The following is a 17,642-nucleotide window of genomic DNA, read 5'->3' on the forward strand; positions in this document are numbered from 1 at the left end:
ATGTGAATACCAACTATCGAATGGAAGAAAAAAAAAAAAATGTTAGGGGAAAAAGACAATTTTTATGCTTGCGAAATGTCACTATCCATACTCCAAATTACTGTAATTTTTTTGTTTCCGATTAAGCATGGTGGTCAGAAGTGGGGCCATTTGCACTAGTCTGAGTAGTACTACTGATTAAGTTATTTTCAACACAGAGCCAACGGTACACTCGGTATATATTCAAATCAAATTATGGAAATTCTTCTTAAACTTTAACGTTCTCCTAGGAAAATTTTGTGTATATGGTTCCCTAAATTAAAGGGTATTAATTGAAGTAAGTACTCTACTATTGTACCAAAAGATTTTGTTCATTAATTGAAAAGGTTGAAGAAAGAGAAGATATGCTTAAACCTTAAAGCAAGTGTTTATCATTTGTGTTTGTTGGAGAGCACAAAAAGAATAGGTTAGCACATATCCCGACATTCTTGTATCTAATCAACAGTTTTGCACTACTCTTTCTGTCTTGTGGGTTCTTCACTTATCACTTTACCACAGTTTATTTTTTTTGTCCTTCATAAAGTTTGAATCTTTATGTTGTTTGTGTATTGAAAGATGTGTTCTTTTTATGCTTTTTGAACTTCTCTATGATGGGTCTTCAGTATTTGACCATGTTGCTTTTGTCATAGTACTGTTTTTGCAGGTTCTTGTTTGATATGTTCTTTTTTCTGTTCTCTGCATTTTTTTGAAAATCCATAGTTTTGAGGCTTTGGTTCTTTTGGTTGTTGCAGATTTGTCTATTGTTTCTTTTGAAGTGAAGATCTTTATGGTGTTTTACAGAGCTTTTTTTTTTTTTTTGTGAAGCAAAGATTTGAAGGAAAGAGGAAGAAGAAAATTTGAGCTCTTGGAGTTTATGTTACTGATGATTGGTCAAAGGATGAGTGGAATATTTACGAGGATTTTGTTGGTATTTGCAATTATTGCTGTTCAAAATTGCCAGGGGTTTACTGATCCTCGGGATGGTATTGGTTTGAATTTATTACAATAACTTTGTAACTTTACAGTTGGATTTTTGTGTAAAAGAAAGGTGAAGTTGATGACTTTGTTTTGTTTTCTTGCTCTCCAGTATTTGCCATAAATAGTTTATATACTAGTCTGGGCTACCCTTTGCTTCCTGGATGGGTTCCATATGGATTAGACCCTTGTGGTGATAAGTGGCATGGTGTACTTTGTGTCAACTCCAATGTTACTGGAATGTAAGGATTTCTCTTTTTTTCACTTGTGGCTCTCACATGGTTAGATGGCCAGTTTATAATAGATTCCTTTTTTGTTTTTTTGCAGAGTACTAAATGATTCAAATTTGGGAGGTGAATTAAGTGAAGGCATAGGAAGCTTTGCTTCAATCATACAATTGTTGGTGCCATTTTTATGTTTACGAATGCATTGATTTAATTTCAGGAGTTTCACCTAGTCATTCTGTTGTATGCACTATTATTAAATGTTATGTATTGAATGTCTACACTTTGTGTTGTGATGAAATCAGAGATCTCAGCAACAACCATATTGGAGGCAGTATACCATCCAATTTGCCCGTTACCCTCAAAACCTTGTAAGCTGTTAATCTTTTGTCCTTACCGAGCTTCTTCATCAGTTTATAGGTTATTTGCTCAGCCTAGATCCGTATTTTTCTAATCATTTTATGGTTTTGTGTATATACAGGTTTCTCTCCGGTAACCAGCTTACCGGGAGCATTCCAGGCACTATATCCTCGTTAGGGCAATTATCAGACTTGTGAGTTTTATTTACTTGACTTATCTTGATATTCCTTTTTTTATGACCAAACTTTTGTTTTCATTACATTTATTTCTTTCCTTGCAGGTCGTTGAACAACAATCACCTTAATGGAGTCATTCCAGATGCCTTTTTGCAGCTTAAGACTTTGATTAATATGTACCCATACTACTTTAAGCTTTAACTTTTTTGCTAGCGATGAAGTTCCATTTTTGATGTTGTTTATATTTATGCCTTCCTGTTCTTATTTTGCAGGGACTTATCTGGGAACAGTTTAAGTGGTCTGCTGCCTCCTTCAATGGGAAGTTTGTCGTCACTTACTACCTTGTATGTATTTCTCCTTGTTAGTATGATAATTAAGGAAATATACTGAGATGAAACTACTTTTCCGGATTTGAGGAATGAGTGCTTTCCTCTCTCGAGACACTGAATAGAAGTTCAATTAAGTCCTTAATTCCTTCAGAAGTTTAACAAAAGTTTTGCTCATACATAATTTTAAATGAGAAGTTATATAAAGGTAAATATAGTTTTTGACTTTTTGGTGGTTCTGCTTCATGTTTGTTCATCAAGACGTGTTTCCTGTGAACAAGCTAGAGGATTGATATTGAAGGATAATACATCAAAAAGCTGATTGATTTTGTCTAGTATCTCAATTTTCAACCACTAAAATTAATATACTTGGATGGTATCGGGGTGTTAACATAATTGCTGAACTGAAATTGTGAATATACTAGTATTTATGAATTGTTGTACTTCAGTTTTGAATATATACTTTTGGTTATATGCTTGCAGACACTTGCAGAATAATAAGCTTTCTGGGATCCTTGACGTTTTGCAAGATCTTGCTCTAACGGATTTGTAATCTTCTGGACTAATAAATTTTCCATCATTATAGATAATGATTTCAACTATGTCATCATCTGCTCAATGTTGTTGTGACAATTTGGTCACTTTTTGTTCTGCAGAAACATAGAGAATAATTTGTTCTCTGGGCCTATACCAGCAAAATTGTTGAGTATCCCGGCCTTCAGGTAAAACCTAGAAATTTTGGCCCTTTCTATTTTGAGTTTTCTTTTAAAGTGATGAAATCCATTTCATTCTGTCTTCAAGTTCATATGAACCGGAGTATCTTATTTCTCTTTATTTTAATTTGGCTTCATCTCTCTGTGTACTCCTATCATTTAAAATTGGATAAGCATTGATCACTTATGTAATGGAACAATGTGATTTTATAAAAAAGGGGGAAATTTCTTGGGCTAGAGATTGCACTATTTAGATCTGAGGGGATTTGATTGCCAGCTCTGCTTGCAATGAATTTTTATGGGAACACAGCGTACCTATTGTTTCTCATAAACTGACAATTAGACCAAGAGTAGATTAAGTTGGCCAAGAGTAAATGTCCTTCAAAGGATATCTGCAACTCCGTGTACATCTGTTACAATTTGTTGTATTTGTATAGAAGGAGTGAGACACAATCATTCTTGCACGTCTCCGTATTTATGTGAGGAACTTCACCATCCCATGAGCTGACCATGGAAATGTTGGTTGTAGAAGTTTTAGTTTCTATTACTTCTTCAGGCATCAATCCGATAAATAAATTGGTATGCTGGCTGAAAAATGGGTAAAGTAGCAGCAAACCTGAAGCTATGACATGTAACGGCGGTACTAATAGTATGGTCTTTTTTTGTGAAGACTGCATATGTTCCACCTTATGAATCACTCTTTACTCTATCAATCAACTGTCCTCAAGCCCAAATTAATTGTGTACGGCTCTATGAATCCTCTTTATCCATTCTACTTTGTGCAGCCTCCTATATATAGCTAAATTCTATTTTTTGCAAGAATGGTCATAGATATTCTATTTTCAGGAAAATTTCTTCATCAATGAAAAAGGGGGTTTATCCCCAAAAGAAGATACAAACATATATTAAAATTAAATAGTCTGGAACCATTTGATTGGTTAAAATTAAATTACAATGGATAAACAATCAACATGACGCATTCCTTCATAGACTAGCCTTAGTCATGGCCTTAATTGTTAGTTGATACACTTTGGGAGAATCCAATTACGATAGCCATTTCTTGTTTCATGAAAGGTTCATTTGCATACTTATAAATGTTGCTAATTCACATGGTGAAATCTATATATTTTGTCAGACGTGCAGGGAACCCGTTTAACACTACTATCATCCCTTCACCGCCCGCGATATCGCCTTCTCCAGCACCATTTGCTGTGCTTTCTCCAGATTTAGCCCCATCACTTCCATCTACTGTACCATCAGGAGAAGGATTACAACACTCTGGAAGGCAAGAGAGTAGTAATTCAAGCAAACATGTCAAATTGATTGCTATAGCCGGATTAGTATCCCTTGTCATACTTGGATTGGCTGTTTGCCTTTTGATGTCACGATTCTTCAAAAGAAGAAGAGAGGCCCAAAAAGAAGCCAAGAGACATGACACATATGCATATAGTTTGCCCAAGGGTAACCCTAAACATGATCAATCTGTGCAGAAACCTTATTATGATGCAGAAAAAGGTAAATAGTTCATTTGTATACTTTCTTCTTATGAATTTCTGTTTAGAATCAGTTAGATATTGTTCTTAAAGGCAGTACCAGTTTCAAAAAAGAAAGAAAGATATTGTTCTTAATGGCACTCTGATGACAAAATGGATATGTCCAAAAGAAGCAGGTTTGAGGCCAGTGGCTGGAAATGGGAAAGCTCAGGGTAGGAACTTCTCAATGAATACTTCAGAGGCTATGCAACAGAAAGATATGAATAGCACAATATCAAATACAGACGATGATCTGGATTCAGAGATGGAGTCAATGATATCGGATATTCTTCCACCACCGCCACCACCTTTTCTTCAAGCTCCTTCTGCTACCTCAGTCACACATGCTAAGAAGAATGTAAACTCTGCAGAGTTATTCACCATTGCCTCCCTTCAGCTGTATACAGATAGCTTTTCTGAAGATAATCTTATCGGAGGAGGCATCCTTGGAACAGTCTACAGAGCTGAGTCTCCCAAAAGCGTAAGCATCTTTATGTTTCACCAGCTTCATATCCCATTTAACCTACTTGTATTTGTCATGTTTGGATAACCTATTGAGTTGCTGTACAAGTGTAGAAGGTGCTGAGACTTGGCTATTTCTTGTTTTGTTAGTTATTGGCAGTCAAGAAACTCGATACTGCTACAACCAGGCATCAAAGTGATCACCAATTTGTTGAAATGGTGTCCAATATCTCTAGACTTCAGCATGAAAACATTGTCAAACTTGTGGGTTACTGTTCAGAGTATGGGCAACGGGTACTAGTCTACGAGTATTGTAGAAATGGTACTCTCCACGAAGCATTGCACTTAGATGATGAGATCCACAGAAAACTTTCCTGGAGTACTCGTGTACGCATTGTACTTCAAGCAGCAAGAGCACTAGAGTAAGTATGAAATAGTAACTCCCAATTGTGAAGGTTAAATGGCTGTAAAGTCCGCTCTGCTTGTTTTCAGGGCTTAAATCTTTGTTATTTCTGTAGCATAATCTTTTGCTTGTAATTATTTAGAGATTGAGTTGCTTCTTTCACTGATAGGTACTTGCACGAAGTTTGTGACCCACCTATTGTCCACCTGAACTTCAAGTCCGCTAATGTTCTCCTCGATGATGAACTTGCTGTGCGTATGTCAGATTGTGGTTTGGCACCTCTGATGTCAGCTGATTCCATAAGACAGGTAATCCCTAAGCTAGCTTTTGATGATTAGTTGATTATTTGAAGAAAGAATCTGGAATCCAATTTCCCTTCTTCCCTCAAAATAGAAACAAGAATAATAGGAGATTTGTCTTGCATGCTTGGTGCTTGTTCTGAATTCTTAATGGGCATTTTAGCCTTTTGGACTGTGATCTTCTTTAACTTGTAAGCACTTCTTTTTTAACTTTTAGAAACTTCATTCTTCACTTGTTTTGCATCATTAATATGAAAAGTAGGTGCCATTATGCCAAAGCATGAATTAGCTGCTAAAAGATGGTGCAATCTGTTAAGAAATGGTTGTTTGTTGCTATTTCGAGGGGATAAAAAGAAAGGACAAGTGCTGGTGTTTCTGCTAATTTGTGTTTGCAACAAAAGCTATCCATCTTATATTGCATTTATTGGATGAATAAAGCGTTGATGACTTTAGTGTAACTTTCAGTTGCAAGGATGCGGCTATGGTGCTCCTGAACTTGAATTGGGAAGCTATACTTGTCATAGTGATGTTTATAGCTTTGGAGTTGTTATGCTGGAACTTCTTACGGGAAGAAAATCTTACGACAGGTTAATTCATTCTGACAGATATATTTGACTCCTTGTTAGTTATTGTTGCAACTGCATACGTTTGTATTATAATACGACTATTGACTTTGAGCCCCTTAAAATTTGATTTCCAGGTCGCGCCCTAGAGGGGAGCAGATGCTGGTTCGATGGGCTATTCCACGGCTACATGATATAGATGCATTATCGAGAATGGTTGATCCATCCCTAAATGGTTGTTATCCATCCAAGTCTTTGTCTCGGTTTGCTGACATAATTTCCTTGTGTATTCAGGTTAGTATCTTCTTTTACAGGTTTCTATTGGTTCTGTAATGAAGTATAAAGTTCCACTTACAGTTTTGAGTTTTTACGTGTGAGAATCTTTACTGGTTATCGAAGCTTTTCAAGCTGTCGGCTTTTATTCTTCTTCTCATATCCTTTTTCTCTTTGTTGGGCAGTCGGAACCTGAATTCAGGCCACCAATGTCCGAAATCGTGCAGAATCTCCTGCATATGATCTAAAAATATCAACTTGCACCAAAAAAAAGGATATCATCAACTGCTCTAGTAGAGAAAACTTGCAATGCTGTATTGGGCTAGTATCTTTTAGCATAGAGGGACCTCAAGTAATTCCCAAAGGAGAAGAAATCATTACACAGCATTTCATTGTCCAAATATTGTGTGCTAACATCAGTTAAGTGATGTAAATATAACATTATTGTGTAGTTGTTAAGTTTGCTTGATGTGTGATTCTTTTTGACATATCGATGAGAAAGAAGAAAAATTTGGTCATTCTTTTAACCTAGCCTTGGTATAATCTTGGAGTTTGTAATAAAAAATATTGGTTTGTAGTTCTTAGATTGTGATATGTAATATATTTCCTGCCAATTCTTTACTTAATATATGCAAATTTTGTAACCATTCTAAGCACTTGTATGATTATTACATATTCCATCTTTTGCTTAATTTTCTGCTTTATGCATTTATCATTATTCTTTTATACTTTTCTGGAAAAGATATAATGTATACGCTTGTGTAAAATTTATCCAATCCTGAAGAAAAATATTGTAGATATATAAGGTCGCTTAAAATGTCAATTGCAAGTAATCGTCTCCAGTAAAGCTTAGAGTTCGTAACTTGGAGAACCAGTTGGAATAGTTAGCGATACTTTTGTGCTATTAAAAACTGAAGTCATTTACTTTTAAGGGATTAACTAAGGGAAAAAACATAAATAGACAGTTTTTGAAAAATTATTACATATATATGACATTATTTACTGATTATTAGCTATGGCATATAAAATTGTAAATGGTAAACTATCATTCATTTTACATTAGATTATTTCGAATAATGATTTCTAATTCGTTAACAAAATAATACTTGTGATACATTACGCGATGAAACATAACAACCATCCAAAAAAGCTTGTAGTGATTAATACATCTTGTGCCCATTTTCTACTTAGGAGTTTTAAAAGATACACATTTAAGAATAACATCAATTCTCCTCTAATAAGCTCTTTTAAATCTGTGATGAATATTTTTAAAATTTTATAAATTTGATAAATCGACATGTTTCTTTATAGTTTCAACTTTTTTTTTTTTTTTTTTTTTTTTTAACATTTCATTCAACTCAATTAACCAAAATAGTTACTGTACATGTTTTCTAATATCAAATAACACACATAATGCTCTTAAACCATGACAATTTACACAAATAAAAAAATGTGTAGTCTTGTCATAACATAAGATTGTGATTTTGAATTATAATACTATAAATTTTGAGAATACGTTCTCTTATGACGTATCACCATCAATAGAAAAATTGAAATCATATTTTAAATGGATATTTTAGTGAAGCCACGAATTTGTTTCCTTAAACATAAAAAAAAAAAAAAAAAAAAAAAAAGGAGAGAAGATGGGATGTGAGGTGCAGTGCAGGAATAGTTACAGCACTTATACGACGTCGTTTTATTCTTCTCCTTCTCCTCAACTGCATCTTTACAGGCCTGGAAATTACAGCTTCACCAATATTCCAGGTTCTCTCTCTTTCTCTTTCTATCACTACTTTTTTCTTCATTCACTATTTACTTTCATATAGAAACATAGCAACAGATAATTACTGTGATCTTCCTTTTACACTTATTTTCTTTTTTTCACCCTAAATTTTTGATGAATTGTTGGACCTTGACCTTGCATAATTCTCTGCTAATATTACACTATAATATTGTATGTGTGCCTCGTTTCTCTTAGTTTTTTTTCTTTTCTAATGATGCCTGAAAATTTCGCCTGAATTTGCTTAGTTTTTGGAATTAGAACAATCTCTATCCAAGAATTTTAATTTTTCTGACGTGTTTTTTCTTCTTCTGTTTACTATGAAATGGGGTTTTTTCTGTTGTTTAAATTCAAATTGGCCTGGATAGAACTGGAATGATTGAAAAGATTCATAAACTGTGCCCAGCTAGTTCGGGATTTAGGTATAGTTGTTTGATTGATTGATTTATAGTTCAAGGAAGTGAAAAGAATTACAAAGAAAAGCTCTTTTTTATTGATGAAATTTCGTATCCGATTTGATAGAGGGAGAGAATCCACATACTATATATCTTTCCCAAGAGTACTAAGTTACGTTTTTGGATCGCTGGAAGTTTCTCCTCCGTCTAGATAATCTTATGAAATCCGGCCATAAAGATCAACCTAGGTAGGAATTGAAGGGCTAGGAGAGATTGATCACTTAAGTTTTATTCTTAATTATAGAATACAAATTGTGGATTGGGTTGCAATTTTGATTTAGTGTAGTTCCTTGTGATTCTCTTGTGGTTAGTTTGCAGTCTTATTAGCTTCCTGTGTGACAAAAATATATCGTCTTAGATGTTACACTAATGTATCCCTCAGTATTACTAATCAACATTCTAAAGGCTCTCTCATATGAACGGGAATAGATTAGAAAAACACTGAATAATTTTCTATACGAATTTCGCTAAGCACATAACACAACAGAAGCAAAGGACTCATATAAGCAATACCAACTAGCAGCGATTAAGGCTTTAGTTGTTGTTGCACTTACTATACATAACCCTTGTGGGGCATATATGTGGGTTGCACTTGCTGCTTTCTTGTAAATCTTGCTGTAGATTTAACTGTAATAAGCTTTTAGTAATTTTAAAGTTTTTGTGGTTTTCAAGTTCTCACTCATCATGTAATTTATTCCTCTTCCTGTTTTCCTGGCACCTGTCTGTGAATGTTCAGGTTATTTCGTCATATGGTTTTGGATGATAATTTAGCTCTTACATTTCATACTGCACATCTTGATGGATCACGCACGATCATCCTTTGGGCCTGGTGAAGATAATATTGGGATCCCTGATGATTTGCGGTGTAAGAGGTCTGATGGGAAACAGTGGAGATGCACTGCATTGTCTATGCCCGATAAGACTGTGTGTGAAAAACACTACATACAGGCTAAGAAGAGGGCTGCAAATTCTGCAATGAGAGCCAACATGAAAAAGGGAAAGAGAAAATCAATGGATGAAAATGATGTATATTCGGAGAGTAGAAGTGATGATATGGATTTACCTGCTGAGAACCAGAATATTGGGGATTATTCTGGTTCAATCTCTGGGAAGAAGCACAAGGAAAAGCTATCAAAGAATCAGATGAATTATTTTTCGGAAACACCTCAAAGCAAGATGTTTTTAGCTCACGGCATGAAGTCTACTGATGATCTAGACGTGGAAGGTGTACAGTATGATGAAAGCCGAAGAGGTTACAGGACGCCACCCGCTTCTGGTATGGAGTCATCCAGAAGCAGATCTCAGAAGATGTTTGATTCCAGTCCTACAGAGGTGAGTTTGAACTCATAGTTGAGTACCATTGGGAATGAAGTTACTTTAGGAAGTGGACAATTGTATTTTGGTAAACAGGAGATTTCTCTAGGACAATGTGATGCAGGGTATAGTTCATTTAGTAAAGACATAATTCTAAGTAAGATAACAAGTTGTGGTGATCGTAATGTAATCTGCACTTTAAGTTTGATGAAGGCATATTGTCTAAGGTTCAATTAGAGTTCTTAGACCTTAAATTTCATTTGCTCTCAAAGTATCAGAAGTCAACAGTCCGTCATTGTTATTGCTGGTTGTGTTTTGATATTCTCACTTGGGCTCCTTTGATTTTCCCCCCAGGGAACTTCTGAAGGGAGCTCCAATTCTTCTGATAATACAGGGGGGCAACCTTGTCATCAGTGTAGGCGGAATGATCACCGAGTAATTTGGTGCCTTAGATGTGATAGAAGGGGATACTGTGAAAGCTGCATTTCAACGTGGTAAGACTCAATTATGAGAGTAACATGTTTCTAGTTTTCTCCATTTCCTATGCAATGACTGCGGTGTTTAATGTCAGGTACCCTGACATGCCAGTTGAAGAGATACAGAGGATTTGTCCTGCATGTCGTGGTAGTTGCAATTGTAAAGTGTGTATGCGGGGAGACAACTTAATAAAGGTATTTATCTATATGGCTAAAAGAGCTTTACATGATGCATTCTGTGGTTTTGTTTAACATGTATAAATTATTCCTTTCTTTTCTGTGATTCATTGTTGCTGTGAGCATAGGTTAGAATAAGGGAGATACCGGCAGAAAACAAATTGCAGTATCTCTATTCCCTTTTATCAGCAGTTCTTCCAGTTGTTAAGCACATTCACCATCAGCAGTGCTTTGAGGTAGAACTAGAAAAAAAACTTCGAGGTACAATTATGATCTTTTGCATATATGGGGAGTCCAAAATTTGATATTGGTTGAAGTATGAACTGAATATCCCTTATATTCTCCAGGAAATGGGATGGATCTTGGCCGGACAAAATTGAATGCAGATGAGCAAATGTGCTGGTAATGTTTCAAATTTAAAAATGTTGAACTATTGCCAAAATTCCTGCCTTCTTTCTCTTCCTGCTATTAGAAACTATGCACTCTCAACTTCTGTGCTTGATAAGATACGTTTGTGCTTGCAGTAATTTCTGCAGGATACCAATTATTGATTACCATAGACACTGCCCAAATTGCTCATATGACCTCTGCCTCAGTTGCTGCAAAGACCTCAGAGATGCAACCAAGCTTGTTCAGGAAGACAGGGGTAAGCAGTTCCTTGGAAGAACTGATTGCAGAGAAACCACGTCAAAGGAAGTGAAGTTGTCAAGCGTTCGTCTAAATATACTCGGCACGTTTCCTGATTGGAAAGCAGATAGTAATGGCTACATACCTTGTCCACCAAAGCAATATGGGGGCTGCAGTTCCTCGGTCTTATCATTGAAACGGATCTTCAAGATGAATTGGGTAGCGAAACTGGTGAAAAATGTCGAAGAAATGGTTAGTGGATGTAAAGTATGTGATTCTGGTGATCTAGAGAATATCTCTGAAGGGAAGTTGTTCCAGGCTGCTCATAGAGAGAATGGTGATGATAACTTTTTGTACCATCCATCTTCTGAAGATATTAGAAGTGCAGGGATTGAGAACTTCAGAAAGCAATGGAGCAAAGGTAAACCTGTTATCATCAAGGATATATATGATGTATCATCGATGTCAAACTGGGATCCAATTGAGATATGGAGAGGGGTAAGGGAGACAACAGAGGAGAAAACAAAAGATGATAACAGAACTGTGAAGGCCATTGACTGTTTTGATTGGAGTGAGGTTGGTACCCATTGTCTCTTGCTTGACTACTAGATCTAGTTTCAGCTTGCTTTAGATTGGCATATGAGGTTCATCTCCACTATTATATGTATGTAACAATTGTGTCCATTTCCACAAAAGTGGGCTGTTGATTTCCTTTTATCTTCAGCTGAACATACCACCGTCTCCTTGTACTTAATGTCTTGCAGATTGATATCCAGATTGGTCAATTTATCAGAGGATATTCAGAGGGAAGAATTCATGAGAATGGTAGGCCAGAAATGCTCAAATTGAAAGATTGGCCTTCTCCTAGTGCTTCAGAAGAGTTCTTGTTATACCAGAGACCTGAGTTTATTAGTAAACTTCCTTTACTTGAATTCATCCACTCCAAGTGGGGTCTTCTAAACGTAGCTGCAAAATTGCCTCATTATTCCCTGCAGAATGATGTTGGTCCTAAGATTTTTATTTCTTATGGGATGTATGAAGAACTTGGTAGAGGTGACTCAGTGAACAATCTGCATATCAACATGCGTGACCTAGTGAGTGCCATAATTTCCTTCTCGTACCATCTGTGTCTTCCTATTGTCCTCATACATACTTCAATTAGAGTGTTTCTTGTGTTTATCTGAAATCGAGGCCAGTTGATGTGCAAAGTGACTTGGATTCCACTATGAGGATGGCGTGCACTTTTACTTGGAAATATATCTGCAACTATAATTCTTCCAGATCATTTGTTTTTTCTTGACATGGTCATACAATACAAATCCTGCTTTCAGCTGATAAATGATTTAGCTTGCTGTTTCTTCTCTGTAATTAGGCATTCCTTTTGGTCCATATCAGTGAGGTCAAACTGAAAGGTTGCCCGAAGACAAAGATAGGAAAGATGCAGAAAACTGTTGCTGAATCTGATCACAAAGGATTTCCTGGTGATGCACTAGATGTTTCAAGCGAAGGGGATTTCTCCAAATTGTCTCCTGGTGGAGAGAGAGGGGATAGTCAGCATGCTGGTACGGATTCAAATGCCAATGAAATGTTGGTCGACCAAGAGAGCAGAGTTACTTCTCAGACTGGTGTAGATAACTTCAGTCATCAAGATCTGAACGGTTCCAGTTTAAACAGCTCCGACAGTAGTCACTCCGGAGCTCTTTGGGATGTCTTTCGGAGGCAGGATGTGCCGATGCTTATCGAGTATCTAAGATTTCATTGGAAGAAACATGATTCAGACCATCTAACGGATGATTCTGTAGGTTTACTTCTCAAATGCAATAATGTGTCCAAGTATTTCTGTCTCTATATATATTGAGGTCATAATATTTGCTTTCAACGTTATTGGTCTCAGGTGCCCAGTCCTCTCTATGATGGAATAGTATATCTGAATGAGCATCATAAGAGAAAGTTGAAAGAGTTATTTGGTAAGACTAATAGTTTGTCATTACTAAAGTTGTCAATGTGAGGATAAGATCTGTAATACAATATGTGCCCAAGCAGATGTTTTCAAGTGCCTTCACCATGTGATGACATTTTGGCCTTACAGCATCTTTCCCTTTAACTTTAAATTCTTAACCAATGTATGCTTATTACAAAAATAAGTTCTTAACCACTACAATATCTTGTGACAGCTTTTCATTTCTATTTCTTTCAGTTGTTCCTCACTCCCCAAAACCTCCTCCTCCCTCCCTCTCCCTGGAAGAAAAAGATAAAAAATAATGTTGTTCTAATGTCTAAGTGTCAGATGAATGGACATTCTTGCTATTTGCATGATATGCTTGCCTCAGAATTGGTATGGCTGTCTGGATGAAGCTTTCCTTGAGTTCTTATTTTTGGGAGCAGATTTGTTCTGCTTTTAGTTCTCAACTTCAGGATATTTAATTGGCTAATTAGGCTCGATTACTGGCCTCTGATATGCAAATATTCTTTGAAAAATTTAAGTGCCTGTCACAGTCCCTAACATTTTTCTCCATCTGTCCTCTATTGTTTTTCTGTTGCTCTCTTCTATTTATACTGTCACAAATTGATTCCTTGATTGGAACTCTGACAATTTTCAGGAATAGAGCCTTGGTCATTTGAACAGCATTTAGGCGAAGTGATTTTCATTCCTGCTGGATGTCCTTTCCAAATGAGGAATCTGCAGGTTAGTGGACAAGATGAATTTTATGAGTGGCTTGTAAATAAAATAGGTTCTCATCCTCCTAGCGTACTCATAAAAGGAACACAATTTCTCCTGAAAATTGTATTGGACACATAGCAGTCAACTATAGGATAGAAATTAAGCTTTGCTAAACCATCCACCTAATCTTGCAGGTTAAAAACCTTAAACGAAAGTACCTAACTCATATAACTGGAAAAGAAGTACTCTTTTTTTATCCTTTTCATTAGATGGAGGATATGTCCTCCCAGTTAGCGATTTGGTATTCCTTCTAATCACAAGAGGGCTGCAAAATGTTTGTATTTGTTCACTAGATATCTGAAAGGTTCCAAAGAAATCCCCAAATTTTCCCCTCTTTCAGAACCATTTCTCCAAGTGCTGGTCAGGGTGTATCTACACCACTCTTAAGTGGCCCGAGGTGTTTGTAAAGGAAAGCTCCGAGCAATTTGCAGTCGAAGCTTTATTTAGATAATAGATATGTTAAGTGAGGAACTTGGCCTTTTGAAGAAAACACTCTACTAGAGCCATTGAAAAAAATGCAAAAAGAACCTTTGTTAGTGTGCAATTTGCGATTTAGAAACGTTCTCTGATTGCTCTTCCCGTTTTATTGCAGTCCACTGTCCAATTGGGCCTTGATTTTCTTTCTCCAGAAAGTTTAGGTGAGGCTGTTAGAATGGCTGAAGAAATCCGTGACCTTCCTAATACTCATGATGCAAAGCTGCAAATGTTGGAGGTCTGAGTAATGATTCTTATTCTTTGCCATGCCTCAGCTTCCTTGGATTGTCATTCCTAACTTTATTCTATCATTTAATACAGGTGGGAAAGATATCACTCTATGCAGCAAGCTCGGCCATCAAAGAAGTTCAGAAGTTGGTTCTGGATCCTAAGTAAGCCCGTTTTACGTGTTATTCTTTCTTTGTGGCTTTTCTCTCTACTTCCTCGTAAAATATGGATGTCTATGACATTTCTTATTTAGAGGGTCTAGGTTGTGGTGGGAAAACGATATTGACTTATATAATAAATTCTGTCAAAGTTGGGGCTGATCTCGACTACTTATACCATTTAGAGGCTTCTAAAGGCCTCTTTGGTTAATTTCAACGGGAATGGCAAAAAAACTCCAATCGTTCGAGTCCTTTTCTGAGTTGTTTCTCCGGTTATTATAGTGATGGATCCTTTTGCTTTCTGTTTCACTAGAAATGAAGTTATAAAACTTAGAGCTGAATTTGGAAAGACTAGGATTGTTACACTTTTTATTATGAGTTTGTTTACTATAGCGTTTCCTTGTGTAATTGTATGTGCAGAGTTGGCCCTGAACTTGGATTTGAGGATCCCAATATGACTGCATTGGTGTCGGAGAATTTGGAGAAGATGATAAAGAGACGTCAGGTAGCTTGCGCATAAACTGCACAGTGGTTTGTATCTCTGAATTCTTATGTACAGGAGAGACAGCAAAACCCTAGGGAATGTCTATTGGAGTAGTTTGGTTTTGTTCTGCTCTCAGGGGTTGTGCATTGTTACTGCTTACTTTTGTTCTCTCATATCATAGGTTGCTCATATGTTGTAACTTCTGATATCTATTGTCTTGCGAAAAAGTCAACAGCTGTGTACTTTCATAGTCTTGTAGTAAAAGATATCAATAGGTCTATTGTAATTTGTAATGTCATAGGAATAAGCACCTTACAGCAACATCAATTCAAAATATCATTTTTTGATAGTATCTGCTCAATTTACAACTCCATGTAGCCTTCATATATATAATTATATAAAGCTTCTTTTACTTTATTTTATCTTATTTTTCATTTTTTGGGTGGGAAAAAAGGGGTGGTGTGGTGTGGGATGCTATCCATGTGCATCATGTGGCTGTTTCACTGTTGATATGCTTTTGTGGTCAATTTATTGTTTCAATTCCCAAGTTTTTTGTTCACTTTCTATTGGGAGAACAAAACTATATAAAAATATCGCTTAATGCATATGCGGCTCCCTAAATTTATCCCTTTTTTTATTTTTTTTTATTTTGACACTTAAATTAAGTGTTATTCTTATCAATAAAAGTAAACTCCCGAACTTCTACTTCATATAATATAGTAATATACATATCTTATCAAACACAACTCGACTTACACAAGATATATGGTGAGTTTCATTTTTTTAGCTTGCGTGTGAATGTATGGCCTCACCCTACGTGGAAAATTCAATCAATTAAAACACTCCACCCAGTTTAATTATACACGTCAGATAGAAAGAAGTGTGCTACTGTGTTAGACAAGTGAAGAATCACGACATAAACCAATCAAATAGCAAAACTGAAAAATAAGAAATCAAAATTGGAAACTTAAACTGAAAATGAAAACTGAAAACTAAAACTGAAAAATAAGAAACCAAAACTAGATAATAAAAACCCAAAATTGGAAAATAAAAATTGGAAACTAAAACTGGAAAAATTAAAAACTAAAAAATAAGAAACCAAAACTGGAAACTAAAGAACCAAAATCAAAAACTTAACATCTGATGTTTATAATTAAAATGGTTGAGGTATTTTAATGGGTTGAATTTTCTCCATAGGATGTAATTAACATTCACGGGAAAGGCTAAAAAATTGAAACTCACCGTATATGCTATGTAAGTTAGATTGTGTTTGATAGACACACTTGAGATCAAGTTTAGGGGTTTAATAAAAACAATACTTAGTTGAGGTGTCAAAATGAAAAGAAAAAGACAAGTTTAGGGGGCCGCATATACATTAAGCCTAAAAATATACTCCAGTAGTATACATGGTTGACGATAGTTTAGAAAGGCATGGATAGACGTCGGCTTGATAATGAAATGGAAAAAAAAGATGTTGAGAGAAAACCTTTATTTTTTTTTCTTGGAATTTTTGGAGATTTACATGAAAAACATTGTCCAATTGAGAAACATTATTGGTAGGAAATGGAAGTAAGACTGTTATTAGGAACATGTGAAGTTTTATTTCTGGGGAATTCTTTTTGTGATATCAACTGCACACATGTCTTCCACATCATCAGTGGCAGAAAAACCAAAAGGCAATCAATTCCTTAGAGTAATTTCGATTGGAATGTGTTTCCATGAGAAGTTGACATCTGCATTTTTCTACCTTTCATTTTTTTGGGTGCGTGTCATGTGCTTGAAGAATTTGGAGTGGGATTTTCTGATAGATTGCAAACGTCTGGTTAACAATGAGACCTAAAATAATGAAACATTTTATCAAAAAAAGAAGAAGCCCAAGTTAATGAAATTGTGACGTTTTTAACAAATAAAACAACAACTGACAAGTCAATCTAACTAACCAATTATTAGTAACGCTGTTTTGCTTCTAGTTTAATCAAATAAAATATAGAAAACACGCAGCGGTCGCTCAACCAGTTCAGCGTAGGACTTTCATAAAGGAAGTTTCAAGTTTGAAACCCCTGCCTATGACAGAAAGGCATTTGCCTTCTGGATCGAGTTCGTCGCGTAAGACTTGCCTAGTACAGGTTAGAGCGGGGTTGCCCTGTGCGCAGCTAAAGAAGCTAAAAAATAGGGACTGCGGGTTCTCTTGTCATAAAAAAAAAAAAAAAAAAAATACTCCGTAGGTTTTAGTGATAAAAAAATTACAATTTAAATTGCAGTGACACGAACTATATTTGGTGGTCTATTTACCTACCGACTGCTTCCATATTCTATTTTACCACTCTGCAAGAGGATCCCCTTCCCCTACCCCAAATTTTTTTTTTTTTTTTTTTTAAAATAACACTCTGCAAGAGGGGTGGGGGTAAAAATGAAAAGAGTTC

General features: G+C 35.8%; 2 protein-coding genes across 4 annotated transcripts; both read left to right on the forward strand.

The window, feature by feature from the left end:
* The first annotated feature begins 507 nt into the window (after window positions 1-507).
* On the forward strand, window positions 508-6,977 carry LOC132045751 (protein STRUBBELIG-RECEPTOR FAMILY 1-like). 3 transcript variants are annotated; one of them, XM_059436335.1, is made up of 17 exons: window positions 508-682; window positions 844-1,001; window positions 1,106-1,235; window positions 1,321-1,392; window positions 1,523-1,588; window positions 1,699-1,770; window positions 1,858-1,929; window positions 2,026-2,097; window positions 2,563-2,628; window positions 2,736-2,801; window positions 3,928-4,307; window positions 4,456-4,805; window positions 4,937-5,208; window positions 5,359-5,497; window positions 5,954-6,075; window positions 6,189-6,345; window positions 6,510-6,977. In XM_059436335.1, exons 2-17 carry the CDS (start codon window positions 893-895, stop codon window positions 6,570-6,572), a joined length of 2,208 nt encoding a protein of 735 aa, XP_059292318.1. In that variant the 5' UTR covers window positions 508-682; window positions 844-892; the 3' UTR covers window positions 6,573-6,977. The 3 variants fall into 3 exon arrangements, with proteins under 3 accessions (XP_059292318.1, XP_059292324.1, XP_059292329.1); XM_059436341.1 differs by lacking the exon at window positions 508-682 and having other exon boundaries at window positions 710-1,001; window positions 4,459-4,805; XM_059436346.1 differs by lacking the exon at window positions 508-682 and having other exon boundaries at window positions 710-1,001; window positions 4,462-4,805.
* Window positions 6,978-7,931: 954 nt separating this feature from the next.
* Window positions 7,932-15,636, forward strand: LOC132045776 (E3 ubiquitin-protein ligase JMJ24). The gene is made up of 14 exons (XM_059436361.1): window positions 7,932-8,088; window positions 9,296-9,891; window positions 10,228-10,367; window positions 10,445-10,544; window positions 10,655-10,787; window positions 10,874-10,928; window positions 11,051-11,729; window positions 11,918-12,247; window positions 12,526-12,951; window positions 13,048-13,120; window positions 13,754-13,839; window positions 14,468-14,587; window positions 14,671-14,741; window positions 15,156-15,636. The coding sequence occupies exons 2-14, from the start codon at window positions 9,358-9,360 to the stop codon at window positions 15,253-15,255; spliced, it is 2,847 nt and encodes a 948-aa protein (XP_059292344.1). The 5' UTR covers window positions 7,932-8,088; window positions 9,296-9,357; the 3' UTR covers window positions 15,256-15,636.
* Window positions 15,637-17,642: the final 2,006 nt, after the last annotated feature.

The sequence above is a fragment of the Lycium ferocissimum genome, chromosome 2 (genome assembly GCF_029784015.1).
Source record: "Lycium ferocissimum isolate CSIRO_LF1 chromosome 2, AGI_CSIRO_Lferr_CH_V1, whole genome shotgun sequence".
In the NCBI taxonomy this organism is placed as follows: Eukaryota; Viridiplantae; Streptophyta; class Magnoliopsida; order Solanales; family Solanaceae; genus Lycium; species Lycium ferocissimum.